At 50.3% G+C, this 14,631-nt stretch overlaps 1 protein-coding gene and 2 pseudogenes across 1 annotated transcript; all 3 read right to left on the bottom strand.

The window, feature by feature from the left end:
• Positions 1-461: 461 nt before the first annotated feature.
• On the bottom strand, positions 462-1,262 carry LOC138930416 (melanoma-associated antigen 9-like; annotated as a pseudogene).
• A 6,753-nt stretch (positions 1,263-8,015) lies between these two features.
• LOC138930417 (melanoma-associated antigen 10-like) lies at positions 8,016-10,094 on the bottom strand. The gene is made up of 3 exons (XM_070290607.1): positions 10,054-10,094; positions 9,578-9,663; positions 8,016-9,262 (listed from the first exon to the last, which is right to left on the bottom strand). Exon 3 carries the CDS (start codon positions 9,240-9,242, stop codon positions 8,451-8,453), a length of 792 nt encoding a protein of 263 aa, XP_070146708.1. The 5' UTR covers positions 9,243-9,262; positions 9,578-9,663; positions 10,054-10,094; the 3' UTR covers positions 8,016-8,450.
• Positions 10,095-12,867: 2,773 nt separating this feature from the next.
• On the bottom strand, positions 12,868-14,137 carry LOC138930415 (melanoma-associated antigen 1-like; annotated as a pseudogene).
• Positions 14,138-14,631: the final 494 nt, after the last annotated feature.

The following is a 14,631-nucleotide window of genomic DNA, read 5'->3' as shown; positions in this document are numbered from 1 at the left end:
TTAAATGACAGACAAGAAATATAAGAAGCAAGAACTCACCTCAATTACATTTTATCTCTTAAATCTTCCCCAATGATATTACTGTTAAGTATTTTCACATTTCCCAAATAGTTCTATTCCAATTCCATTTCATCTTGTTCAGGGTCATGAAACAAAATGGAAGTGTTCCCAATCACTTTTAAAAAACAGCAGAACTCTTGTTCTTGAACTGGGTAAGCACAAACACACTGTGATCAGCATCATTCACAAAGCTAAGACACTGAAGTTTATTTAGCTTTCTATTAAAACAGCCAAAGTTTGAAAAGTTCCTAAAGAAAAGAATCTGCATATCATGGCAGAGAAGAGGAACACAGAGATGCTTCACACTGGTCCCCCAACAGGCCCGGGCCCTCACTTCTGAGAAGGCCGACTGCTTCCTCTTCAATCCCAGAGGGAAGGATCAGCCTGGCTGCTGCTCGGGCTCAGGCCCCCTCTTCCTCCTCCCCCTCAGCCTCTGCAGACAGCGGTGGGAAGGCCCTCAAAGCCCTTTGTGTGACCCTGAGCAGAAATGGCCTGACTTGCCACTTGCTGGTCTCCACATAGGCCCAGGGACCCCACAGGAACTCGTAGTGAGCAGGGTCGCTGTCAGGCACCTGCTGGCACTCCAGGTACCCCTCCCACACCCACACTAGGGTCAGCAGCTCCCTGGGCTCCCCAGAGATGAAGTGCTCACTCCAGACACACCCGCCCCATCCTGCTAAGTGCTCCCCAGACTTCCTCCTCTGTGTCAGGTCCCTTGCTGGAAGGATCAGGCTCAGGGCCATCACCAGGAGGCCAGCCTTGGGCACGCTCTGCCCATCCCTCTGCATCTCTTGAGGGTGAGGCTCAGGGTGGGGACCAGGAAGTACATGTGCTCCCTGGGGTCTACCTCCTTCATGCACACGCTAAAGACCAGGGGCAGGCACTGTGTGGCTTTATGGAAGACCACCGGTAAGTGGGCCTGGTTATCCCTGAGAACCGTATTCTGTTTCAGCCTGGGAGATTGGCTCCTTGGTGCTATACTTGAGCAGCAGGAACCCCAGGAGTTCAGCTGTGATTACATTCAGAGCCTTCTTTAGCAAGGACTCTGCATGGGCGATGGCAGAGGAAGAGGAGACTGGGCAGGAGGAGGCCAGAGAGGTTGAGGCCTCCTCTGGCTCAGCCCCCCCGAGCCGCACCTCCACTGGGCCCTGGGCCTGGTTTTGGCATTGAAGGTCTTCCTTGGGCTTGCCGAATTCACTCATCTCAACCATGAGCATGATGCCTGGGATCGAACCGTTGAGAGGAGTGATGCAGGGGACAGACGGGGACCTCGGGCCTGGCGGAGGGGCGGGGTGGGTGGGGGGTGCGGAGCGGGGCCCAGAGGAGCAGTAAAGAGCAGTCAGTTGAGAGACATGCCCTGGACTGCTCTGACTCAGGCCACTTACAGATCTCCTCCTGAGGGCTGCTCTTGGGTCTCACACGGGTGTTCCTCCTTGGTCGACTTTCCACTATCAAGTGAGGAAGTGAGATGGCTCCTGAGGTTGCAGCCAGCATAGCCAGTGTTTCATGGGATGAGGAGGGAAGTGATTTGCGGCATGTTGGGTCCCGTCTAATCTGGGATGAGGAGCCCTTAGTGCATACCAAGGGCACCCACCTCACCTTGACTCCTCACACTGCCTGGACCTTGTATTCTGTGACCTCAGGACACATTCTCAGACCTAGGTCTTCACCTCTAGGTTCCTGAAGTCCTTGTGAGAAGTAACAAAGGCTCATATCCAGTGTCACAAGGAACCAGAAATCAAATTGCTAACATTCTTCTGATCATAGAGACAGCAAGGGAATTTCAGAGGGACATCTACCTCTGTTTCATTGACTACACTAAAGCCTTTGACTGTGTGAAATGAAAGTCGCTCAGTCATGTCCGACTCTTGGCGAAGCCATGGACTATACAGTCCATGGAATTCTCCAGGCCAGAATACTGGAGTGGGTAGCCTTTCCCTTCTCCAGGGGATCTACCCAACCCAGGGATCGAACCCAGGTCTCCAGAACTGCAGGCGGATTCTTTACCAGCTGAGCCACCAGGGAAGCCCAAGAACACTGGGGTGGGTAGCCTATCCCTTCTCTAGGGGATCTACCTAACCCAGGAATCAAACTGGGGTCTCCTGCATTGCAGGCACATTCTTCACCAGCTGAGTTACCAGGGAATCCCAACTGTATGGATCATAACAAACTTTGGAAAATTCTTAAGGAGATAGGAATCTCTGACCATCCTACCTGTCTCGTGAGACCTGTATACATGTCAAGAAGCAACAATTCAGGTCAGTTCAGTTCAGTCGCTCAGTTGTGTCTGACTCTTTGAGACCCCATGAATTGCAGCACACCAGGCCCCCCTGTCCATCACCAACTCCTGGAGTTCACTCAAACTTATGTCCATCGAGTCAGTGATGCCATCCAGCCATCTCATCCTCTGTTGTCCCCTTGTCCTCCTGCCCCCAATCCCTGCCAGCATCAGAGTCTTTTCAATGAGTCAACTCTTCGCATGAGGTAGCCACAGTATTGGATTTTCAGCTTTAGCATCAGTCCTTCCAATCAACACCAAGGACTTATCTCCTTTAGGATGGACTGGTTGGATCTCCTTGCAGTCCAAGGGACTCTCAAGAGTCTTCTTCAACACCACAGTTCAAAATCATCAATTCTTCAGCACTCAGCTTTCTTTACAGTCCAATTCTCACATCCATACATGACCACTGGAAAAACCATAGCCTTGACTAGACGGACATTTGTTGGCAATGTAATGTCTCTGCTTTTGAATATACTGTCTAGGTTGGTAATAACTTTCCTTCCAAGGAGTAAGCGTCTTTTAATTTCATGGCTGCAGTCACCATCTGCAGTGATTTTGGAGCCCAAAAAAATAAAGTCTGTCACTGTTTCCCCATCTGTTTGCCATGAAGTGATGGGACCAGATGCCATAATCTTAGTTTTCTGAATGTTGAGCTTTAAGCCAACTTTTTCACTTTCATCAAGAGTCTCTTTAGTTCTTCACTTTCTGCCATAAGGGTGGTGTCATCTGCATATCTGAGGTTATTGATATTTCTCCCAGAAATCTTGATTCCAGCTTGTGCTTCTTCCAGCCCTGTGTTTCTCATAATGTTCTCTGCATATAAGTTAAATAAGCAGGGTGACATTATACAGCCTTGATGTACTCCTTTTCCTATTTGGAACCAATCTGTTGTTCCATGTCCATATTAAAATGTTATGACCAGGTTTCCTTGTCAATCGCAATAGAATCAGATTTTAATCATGTCTTCTATGAATTTACTCCCATGCATTTAGAATAATACTGCTAGTTCTTCAAGACTTATGGAAAAGACTTTCTAAGATTAAACAGATAAACAAATTTTGTTATTAACAGTAAGCTGGTACCAGACTAGAATTTAGTCTTCTCTCTGTTTAGAGAAGAAAGTTTTCTTAAAATTCAGCTTTTGATAACAGATTATAAATTTATTTGCCTTTAAGTGATTTTTATTTGTTTAAAAAATCTTTTTGTTACTTTAGTAATGTAAATAAACATTATTTAAGATTATGGTACATGTAGACAAAGCTCATTCTGCTTCAACAAAAAATAACCCTTCAAGGTTAGACTTTTGCTATCCTGATGTCCTTAAAACATGGTGACAGTCTCCTTTTAAATCAGGAAATTAAAAATAAATAGACAATAGCTAAAAATCAAAGATCCAGGGTTATGGGAAATCCAAGAAAGTTGCTTAGCTTTTCCCGGCTCCCTGACAGACCTCATTTTTATTTGATGGGTTAAAGCCTTACCTGGCTACAGTGTTAATGCCCTCACATGAATTCTCCCAAAAAAATCATGTTTCATTAAATATTAAGTTCTAGTTTTGTTAATTAAGGTCTCTGCTACTAAGACTCACTTCTGAGATAGTTCCTTGTTATGTTACATTGCTAAAAGGTTTAATTAAATTATTAAAAAGGACACTCAAGATTATTTCTAAAGCTTACCTCAGCAGCCAGTCTTTGGATAAAGGTCAGATGCTCCATGATGTACAACCAGGAGATTAACACTTGGCTATAATCATTTAACTGAGACAGGTGACCTGGGGTATACCGGGCTATCCCCAATGAAAGTTCTTGACTTAAATTCTTGCTTGTGACCTTACTAATAACTGCTAGCTATATTATTTTCTATGTAGCTTGTTTCAGAAGATAATTTCTTATGTTACCAAATGTGTGACAGAGCCTGTGATAAAATGCCGACATGCAGTTCCATATGAGACCATTAACTATAATAATGTAACTTTAGATATGGGAAGAAGCAACAAGAGGAAACATTTTCCTGGACCAAGAAGCTAGTAGGACAGGTATGGTCCAGAGACTTTTGCTACTTACAAGGCCTGGTCTAGTGACAACACACTGAGTGGCCTGTCAATGGAATCTTTGTTAGACCCGGGAATGAGCCTTCCCAGCACTGTGGGACACAGTGACCATGAAATGCCTCCCAAACATGGTCAAATATGACTATGAAGGGGCCCTGCTGACTGGAAGTTGGCCCTTGCCAGCTGCCTCTACAAAGACTGAATCATGACCACTACAAGATGCTGACCTTCAACACCTCCTTGAAAGGAGTTCAGGGTGGACACAAAAAATAAGGCACTCTGTGCTCTGGGAAAACCCCAGGAAAACAGGCCTTCAGATAGTCAGATATTTTCAGGTAAAGATTTTTATGAGTCCACTTCTTGCATCTTCTCACACCTAGAGAAACACTAATGTCACGAACCAATGTCTGGACCTGGTTCTCCTGGTTGCACCTCAGCAGCTTTCCTACTTCTATTAATCTTTGGGCAATATATCTTTAACATTCTTGTTAAGTTTGTTTCTCCAAGTACTAGTATGACAAAAATGTCCCCTGGCCAATGCTCAGACAACACTAGAACAAGCTGCCTTAGCCTGTGGACTCTCATTGCCCTCCATAAGTGCACCCTGAGGACCTCAGGCTATTCTCCTTTTGAGATCTTATACGGGAGACCACCCCCAGTGATCAGAAAGCTCAAAGGAGACCATCAACAACTAGCTGACCTGGAGATGTCCCAACACCCCCAGGCCCTGGAAAGTCTTCCGCCATATCGCCTAAGAAACCGGAGGAAGGACACCCATTCCACTGGGCAATTGGGTTCACCCCTGTCAGCCAGGAGATGAGGTATGGGTTAAAGACTGGAAAAAGGAGCCACTTCAGCCAGTTTGGACAGGCCCTCACACGGTCATCCTGGCAACCCCTACTACTGTTAAAGTTACAGGCATCATCCCTTGGATCCACCACACCAGAGTCACGAAGGCAGTGGCTTCCTGTAATGAGGACACCTGGAAAGCAGTTCAGGCCCCAAAAAGCTCCTTAAGGTCTATTTCAGAAACAACAACCCTCACCCGCGATGGATGCTGAGCTCTGCTCTAGTCACTCCGGAAGCTGACTAAGTACATGCACAGCAGAAGCTTGAGGATTCTTCAGCCTTGCTCCAGCCACACTCCGGCAGCTAGCTGGTCAATACATGGCAGAAGCTTCAGGATCTGGCTATCAAAATATCAATGGATTTTCATTGTCAACCCTGGACTCTATCCCTGATTGCTGTTATTTGTGTGCTCTTCACCACAGGATTAGATTCTGTCGCACCCCAGGACTAGGATTTGGGTCAGAATTCACAGTTAACTGTCTGTTATCTCACTGTAATGGGAAGCTTCATTCTTACTGGAAGTCTACGATCGATTCTCCCTACCAACTAAATTGCTCCGCAGTATAACTGATGCCCCTTCACGATAGGCTCAGTTGCTACAGCCGTGACAGCCCAAAGATGGGGAGAAAACCTTTTGCAAGTCTTCAGTTATCTGTTATGTGCAGGCTGCTTTGCAGCCATTGGGTGTCCCTTGCTGTTATAGATGGTGCCGCCCCCATCAAGGCCTTTTCTTTGTTTGTGGGACAGATGCTTACTTATGTCTACCTGTCAATTAGGCGGATATCTGCACCCTAGCTTTCCTCACTCCCCAGATGAATATTGTCCCTAACAACCAGACTCCCACCGTACCTCTGGCAGCACATATGCTGTCAAAAAGAGTCATCCAATTTATACCCCTACTAGCTAGTCTGGGAATCATGGCTGGGATAGGTATGGGAATAGGAATTGCTTCATCAACCACCTCTTATCATACAGTATCCAAAGACTTCACAGACGACATTGGGAGAGTGGCCAAATCTTTAGTGGCCTTACAGGACCAACTAGACTCCCTGGCTGAGGTGGTTTTGCCAAATAAGAGAGGTCTAGACCTACTGACTGGAGAAGGCAATGGCAACCCACTCCAGTACTCTTGCCTGGAAAATCCCATGGATGGAGGAAACTGGTAGGCTGCAGTCCATGGGGTTGCACAGAGTCGGACATGGCTGAAGCGACTCAGCAGCAGCAGCATCAGACCTACTGACAGTTGAAAAGTGTCTGCCTTTTCAGCTGCCTCTTCTTGAATGAAGAATGCTGCTTTTATATACACCAGTCAGAAATAGTCAGGAACATGGCCCAACATCAAAGAGAACAAATCATCAAAAGAGAGAAAAGCTAGCTAATTCTTGGGGTAATTGGAGCAATATCTGGAGCTGGGCATCATGGCTTCTCCCTTTAACAGGTCCTCTCTTCATGCTCTTTGCAGTGCTCTTGTTTGGCTCTTGTATTCTCTATACTCTTACCCAGTTCATAAGCTCTCGGATTGAATCCACAAAGTTACAAATGGTAATAATTCAGTACACTCTCCCTAAATGATGGGGAGCTTGGAATGTCCTACCAAACACATGGGACGATGCTTTCTACAATGAGTGATAGAAGCATCAAAAGTGGAGAATGAAGAGGAAAAGTTAAAATTTTACACGACCTCCTTCTCCTTCTGCCTCTGTAACAGCTTCCCCCTTGCAAAGTCTAGATCACCTGGGTCCTGTAGTCTCAGAAAGCGGGAACTTGCAATGCTAGAAACTGGAGTTCATCTCACTCACCCTTGTCCTGCTCTTTGCCCCTGCAAACCTGCTTAATCATGCCTGTGCAGGTCAGGCATCCCCCTCCTCATCTTGACCACTGTTCCCAAGTGTGAGAAACCCCTTAGTTTAAACCAGCCTATTAACAGCTAGTGCTGCCCACTACAGTCTGTCTATGAAAACTCTGCAATCCCTTTGATCGGGGCTCAGAGCTTGGAGTGTTGACTCCTCTGTGCCTGCCAGCATAATAAACCTGAGTTATCCAAATCTCCTAGTGTCGTGCTTGGATTCTCGAGTACCAGTTTCTGCAACATGGTAACTGAAATGTCTTCAGCTATAAACCCTGAGACTGAGAAGATTGTGTGCCAACCCAAATTTACTCATGTCTCATTTGGAACCTTTCAAATGTATTTACACTCAGGCAGAAAAACCAGGAGTCTATTTGATTCTGATCAAAGTGCACTTTCTCTTTTGGACCCAGGAGATTCATCTCCGAGTGAAGAAGAACTTCTATTGTGTATGTCCTATTTCAAATTTTCTTCTCACCCATAAGACATTGTCGAGAGGTCTGGTACTGCCACCACCCAGCCTCATCTCAATCACCTCCCACAGAAGGAACCCAGCTTCCCAAAGCCCAAACTGCCCTGGCTCAGGCACTGACACTCGAGGGCTTCTCCTGGAGCCCCACTGCCCTGCCCTGTGTTGCCTTGTTCTGGGACTAGGGGATGTCGCTCCACCTTCCTCATGTGGCTGCAGCTCTTAGATGATCACTGCTGGTGTGGGGGTGGCCTGCTTTTCCTAGTGTCCCCACTGTTAATACGGCCTGTCACAGAGCACGAGCTCCCTTAAGTCCTGTGGAATAAATGAGCCAGGAGCAGGGCCTTATTTAGTTGGATTAGTTTTCTCCTACATTCTTAAATAATAACCTGGGGAAACCCAAATAAACTGAGATAGCTTAGCTGTATAAAATGACAGACAAAAAGTATAAGAAGCAAGATTTCGCTATAATCACATTTTATTTTCTAATTCTTTCACCAAGTACCTTACTGCTAGGTAAGTTCACATTTCCAAAATACTTATAATTCCAATCTCATGTTACCATGTTCAGGGTCACAAAATAAAATTGGAAAGTTCCCAAACTCTTTTAAAAACCAGCAAAATTGTTGTCCTTAAACTGGGTAAGTACAAATACATGTGTGATCAATGTCATTCACAAAGTTAGATACTGAAGTTTATTAAGCCTTAAGCTGAAATACACATTTGAAAAATTCCTAAAGAAAACAGAGATCAGTCTCCATGTCATCGCAGAGAACAGGAACCTAAAAATGCTGCACACCGGGTTCCCCAAGTGGCCCAGGCCATCACTTCTGAGAAGGCTGACTGCTCCCTTTTCAATCACAGAGGGAAGGATCAGCCTGGCTGCTGCTCTGGCTCAGGACCCCTCGTTCTCCTCCCTCACAGCCTCTGCAGAAGGGAATGGGAAGGACCTAAAAGCCCTTCGGTTGACCCTGAGCAGATACTCTGTGAATTTCTCCTTGCTGGTCTCTGCAAAGGCCCGGGGACCCCACAGGAACTCGAAGCGAGCAGGGTCGCTGTCAGGCACCTGCCGGTACTCCAGGTACCCCTCTCGCACCCACACTTGGGTCAGCAGCTCCCTGGGCTCCCCAAAGATAGAATGCTCCTTCCAAACATACACTCCCATCTTGTTGAGTGCTCTCCAGATCTCCTCCTCAGGGCCGCGATCCCCATTCTGGAGGATCAGGCTGAGGACCACCACCAGGAGGCCGGCCTTGGGCAGGCCCTGCTCACCGCTCTGTATCACATCACAGGTGAGGCCCAGGCAGGGGACCATGATGTAGATGGGCGCAGTTTCTACCTGCCTCACATCTATACCAAAGACCAGCAGAACGCATTCAACCGCTTGGCGGAAGACCACCGGGAAGTGCTCCTGGTTACCTCCGAGGACCGTATGCAGCAATTCGGCATCAGAGGTTGGCTCCTTGGCTCGATACTTGTAGAGCAGGAACTTCACCATGTTAGCCACCATTTTATTCAGAGCTTCCTGGGGCAAGGCCTCCTCAGCGGCACACAAAGAGATTGGGCGGGAAGAGGCTGAGGAGGTTGCTGCCTCCCCTCTCTCAGCCCCCAAGAGCTGTGCTTCCTCCGGGCCCTGGGCCTCGCCTGGGTCCTGAAGGTCTTTCTTGGGCTTCCTTAGCTCACTCATCTTGACCTCGAGCACGATACCTGGAATCAAACCACAGACAAGAGTGAGGCAGGGGACATTGTGGACCATGGGCCTCAGCTAAGAAATACACCCTGGGTGGTCGACACAGGCCACTTATAGGTCTCCTCTTGAGGGGTGCTCTCAGCCTCACAGCAGCCATCCTTCTGGGCAGTCTGACCCCCAGCTACCCGAAGGAGGAAGGGCAGTGGCTCTCCTGGGTGCAGCCAACACAGCCAGAGGTTCTGGGGCTGACATGGTGGGGGCATTAGGGATTTGTGGGGTCCCCTCTGTTCTGGGATGGGGAGCCCCTGGTGCTCATTCATCCACCTCCTCACCTTGACTCCTGGTACTGCCTGGACCTCCTCTTTTCTCTGACCTCTGGACACAGGCCTCAGACCTCTGCTCCTGGTTCCTGGAACCCCTGTGAGAAAAATGGAGGGGGCCCCTCGGGGGTAGATTGTGGCACACCCCTGGACTCTGAGCCCCCCCCCCCCAGTTGTGGAGGAAATGGTCCCCTTATAGCTCCCTTGTAGTGCCCACCTTTCCCCTGCCACAGCCTGGACCCTGCCCTTTGGGGGCCTGCAGAGTAACTCATAACAAGACCCGAGTCTGAAAGGAAAGCGCTAAGGCGCCCCACATGTGGTTGCACCTGCCCAGGGCCTCCCGCGGGTCCTAGGCTGGGGAGATGCTCCGTCCCCACTTCGCGTCCAGCCTGGACTCCCAGCACTGACCACAAGGGTGGGTTTGGCTCTGTTCGGGGAGTCCACCCTCTGTGGATCCGAAGCCTCCACCCTCTGCCTGAGCACCTCACCTCCCCGGGCCCCTAAGCCAGAGGTCGACAAACTGCTCATCCTGCTCAACCCGCTCTGGGACCTCTAAGACCCCCATCAAGGGCAAGGATCCCTCCCTGTGTTGGGGTCTAACGGCCTCAGTCCTTCCCCACCTGCAGCCTGGATTCCAGGCAGGCCCTGGAATTGGCCCGTCCTCCATTTTGAGGCCCCGTCCTCCATTTTGAGGCCCCGCCGCTCTCACCCGGTCCCCCGCCTCTCTGAGACCCGATGTCAGGAAATGGGGCATGAGGTCCTCCTGCCTGGGGACTACCAGGGTCCCCTCTGTTCTGGGGTCCCGCTCCCCTCACTCCTCCCTCAGCGTCCTCACCTTGACTCCCGGTAGGACCGGAGCCCTGTCCTCCCCCAGTCTGAGGCCTGGCTCCTCACACCAGGGCCCCAGTCTCTCTTGAGACCCGGATGTCAGAAAGTCACGACAGGTGTAGTGTGCTCTTCTCACCCCAGGGTCTCCCAGGGCGGGCGACAGGGGCAGGGATCTGTGGGGCTCCATCAGTACTCCTTGGGGGTCCCCTTATCGTTCCTCAAGGCCTTACCTTGTCTCCGAGTACAAGTTCAGATTCTCTCCTCTCCCCAACTGAGGCCCCGCCCCTTATACCACGTGCCGTCTCTCTGAGACCCGGATGTCAGGAAGTCAGACCATGCCTGCTGTTCTTATCCTACCTCACGGTCTTCAAGGACCGACAACAGAGACAGCTTTCTTTGAGGTCAAGGGTCCCCTAGTTCCCCCCTCAGCCACCTCAACTGCTTACCCCACAGGACCTGGAATTCTCTCTGCCCACCTGAGGCCCTGCCGCCTATACCAGGTCCCCAGTCTCTCTGAGACCCGGATGTCAGGAAATGCCGGCATGTGCTCATCCCACCCTATGTGCTCCCTGAGCCCACTCTGTGATGGGGTCCAGGTTCCCCTCAGTCTTTCCTCAGGGTCCTCACCCAGACTTCTTCAGAACCTAAGCTCCTCCCCTTCTCCTTCTAAGGCCCGCCCCTTTAAAGCAGGTCCCCAACCTGTCAGAGACAGGGATGCCAAAGGTAGGACACACTGCCAGGTGCTCGTGCTGCCGCCAGGGATGCCTAGGGCTGACAGCAGGGGTGGGATCTAAGGGGTCCTTGTGTCCTCCTCAGGGTCCTCATCTTGAGCTCTGGAAGGTACAGGATGTCCCTGAGTTTACCCAAGGCTGGACCCTTACACCAAAGCCCTCATTGCCCTGAGACCACAGCTTCCAGAGCTGCTGGTCTCCTGGGCCAGTGGAATGCCTCTACGAAGAACATGTGAGGTGCACACTGGGATATGAGAGCCCCTGGTGCTGGGGTTTCACCTTCCAGGGACTGGACAAACTCCACATCTGTCGTTGCATTAGCTCCCCCACTGAGTAAGATATATGGCCCTGAAACCAGAGGAAACAGAGACCCCACCTACCACCACTCCCAGTGACCCACAAGGGAAGTTGTGCTTCTGGTCCCCCAAGTAGGTTCTGCAGTTCCTCAGCGGGGCTATCTAGCCGTTACCCACTTCTAACTATTTACATTTGACTTCACATTATATTAAGGCAGATGGTCAGGCCCTGGGACACACTAAGCACATTTGAGTTCACACTACCCAGCCTCATGTGGCTACTGGTTACTCTATTAATGGTGGTGACAGGACATGCTCTTCCCAAAGGAAGATGGTTCCCCCAGGAGATATCATAACAGTCCTACTGACCTATGAGCCATGGTTCCCACCTGGCACTTTGCACTCCTCTCCATAGAGGTTCAGGCACCGGTTCCCCATCCACATGTCTCCTCTTCTCCTGACCCAGCCCTGCCATGTGATGAAGGGAAAGGGAGAGACGGATGGACCCCAGAAGGAGGGCAGAGGGTGAGGCCTGTGTGGTCTTCATGTAGCTCTGCCTTGAAGCTCAGCTCCAGACTCCTAGGCTGCATCCCTGCCCCTTGCTCCCAGGGCTCTCCACCCTCCTCAGTCCCTCTGGCTGCACCACTCCCAGGATACCATCTGCAGTGCCCAGAATCCAAAATGCTCCTTCCTCTTCCACCCTGTCTACATCATAACTATTCCTGGAGGGCTCTAGGAAGAGAGTAGTTCTAAAAACACCCACCTTCTGACTGTGCCACTGGGAGGAGCCCAGGTCCTCACCCTTGGCCCTGAATGGATGGCACCTGGACAGAGCTTCCATCAGTCACTCATGCAGGAGCCCTTCCTGCTTCTTGGGAGCTCAGCCCCATGGATGTGGCACCACTTGCATCCAGAACATCTTTCCACCCCATCCCAGATACCAGCACAAATGGGATGTGGTGGTGTCCTGTTTCTCCCAGTGTCCTCACTGCTAACACAGGGCCTTCCACAGAGCAGAGGACCCATGAAGTTCTGAGGAATAAATGAACCAGTGAGAAGGGGGCTATTAATCTCATCTATTTTCTTCTACTCTCTTAAATAATAACCTGGCAAAATCCGAGTAAACAGATATGGATTAGCTCTAGAGAAGGACAGACAAAAACTATAAGAATCAAGAATTCACTACAATCATTTTTTATTTTCCAGTTCTTCCACCAACTATATACTGCTAGTAAGTTCACATATCCAAAATAGTTGTGATTCCAATTCCATGTTATCTTGCTCAGGGTCACAAAATAAAATGGGAGACTTCCCAATCTCTTTTACAAAACAGCAAAACTCTGGTCCTTTAACTGGCTAAGTACAAATACATGTGTGATCAATGTCATTCACAAAGTTAGATACTGAAATTTATTAAGGCTTAAGCTGAGAAAACACATTGGAAAAATTCATAAAAAATAGAGATTTATTTCCACATCATCGCAGAGAAAAGGAACACAAAGATGTTATACACAGGGTTCCCCAGTGGCCCATGCCATCACTACTGAGAAAGCTGACTGCTCCCTCTTCAGTCACAGAGGGAAGGATCAGTTTGGCAGCTTCTCTGGGTCAGGACTCCTCTTCTCCTCCCTCACAGTCTCTGCAGACAGGGGTGGGAAGGCTCTGGAAAACCTTTGGCTGACTCTGAGCAGATACTCCGTGACTTCCCACTTGTTGGTCTCTGCATAGGCCCAGGGACCCCACAGGAACTCGTATTGATGAGGGTCGTTGTCAGGCATCTGCTGGTACTCCAGGTACCCCTCCTGCACCCATACGTGGGTCAGCAGTGGCCTGTGCTCCCCAAAGATGCATTGCTCACTCCTAACACACACTCAGTCTGCTGAGTGTTCCCCAGACTTCCTCCACAGGGGCATGGTCTCCATTCTGCATGATCAGGCTGAGGACGAGCACCAGGAGACCAGCCTTGGGCAAGCCCTGCCTACTGCTCAGCATTGCATCACAGGTGAATCCCAGCGTGGAGACCATGATGTAGATGTGCTCCATGGGGTCCGCCTCCTTCACCTCAATGCCACAGACCAGCTCCTTGGCCTGATACTTGAAGAGCAAGAAACTTCATCAGGTTAACCAGCATCTCATTCAGAGCTTCCTGGGACAAGGCTACTGCAAGGGAGACTGGCAGGGAGGAGGCCAAGGCGGATGCAGCCTCCCCCTGCCTCAGCCCCCAAGAGTTGCTCCTCTTCCGGGTCCTGGGCCTTGCCTGGGTCCTGAAGGTCTTCCTCGGGCTTTCTTAGCTCACTCATCTCGATCCCAAGTGCAATGCCTAGGATCGAAGCACAGACAGGAATAAGGCAGGGGGACAGATGGGGACCATGGGCCTGGGGGAGGGAGAGGATGAGAGCGGCCTCTGCTGAGAACCACGTCCTGGGCAGTCTGACACAGACCATGTACAGGTCTCCTCTTCGTGGGTGCTGTCAGTCCCCTGCCTATCTGAAGGAGGAAGTGAGGTGGCTCCTCAGAGTGCAGTCAGCACAGCCTGAGATTTCCAGGGCTGACAAGGTGTGGAGATTAGGCCCTTGTGGGGTGCCCTATGTTCTGGGATGGGGAGCCCCTGGTGCAACACTCAGGGTACCCGCCTCACCTTGACTCCTGGCACTGCCTGGACCTCTTCTGTTCTCTGACCTCTGGACATGGTCCTCAGACCTCTGCCTTCACCTCCTGGTTCCTGGATCCCCTGTGAGAGAAATGGAGGGTACACCACAGGGGTGTCCTATAGCACAGCCCTGAGCCTTCCGTGACAGTACAAGGGGTGGACTCTTTGAGGTCCCCCAGGTGTGTGGTGGGTGGTCCCCTCAGGGCTCACTTGTAGTGCTCACCTTTCTCCTGGCACGACCTGGTCCCACCCCTCTGGGGGCCTGCATGGAAACTCAGAACAAGACCAGAGTCTGAACAGAAAGCACTAAGAGTCCCCACATGTGGCTGCACTGCCCAGGGCCTCCTCAGGGTCCTCAGCTCCTCCTCACATCCTGCCTGGCCTCCCAGCACTGACCACAGGGGCAGGGGTCTGCTCAGTCCTCCATCGGTGTCCGGCAAGTCCACCCTCTTTGGACCTGAAGCCTCAGCCCGCGCCTGATCGCCTCAGGTCTCGAGGTCCCTAGGCCAGAGGTCAAGAAACTGCTCACCCTGTTCACCCCACTCTGTGGCCTCTAAGACC

This window comes from Ovis canadensis, chromosome X (assembly GCF_042477335.2).
Source record: "Ovis canadensis isolate MfBH-ARS-UI-01 breed Bighorn chromosome X, ARS-UI_OviCan_v2, whole genome shotgun sequence".
In the NCBI taxonomy this organism is placed as follows: domain Eukaryota; kingdom Metazoa; phylum Chordata; class Mammalia; order Artiodactyla; family Bovidae; genus Ovis; species Ovis canadensis.
The sequence above is the reverse complement of the archived record's forward strand: the minus strand, read 5'-3'. Positions and strand labels throughout refer to the sequence as shown.

Bases quoted from the DNA above. Each gene is read 5' to 3' on its own strand.
- LOC138930417 (XM_070290607.1), bottom strand. From the start codon at position 9,242: ATGAGTGAGCTAAGGAAGCCCAAGAAAGACCTTCAGGACCCAGGCGAG.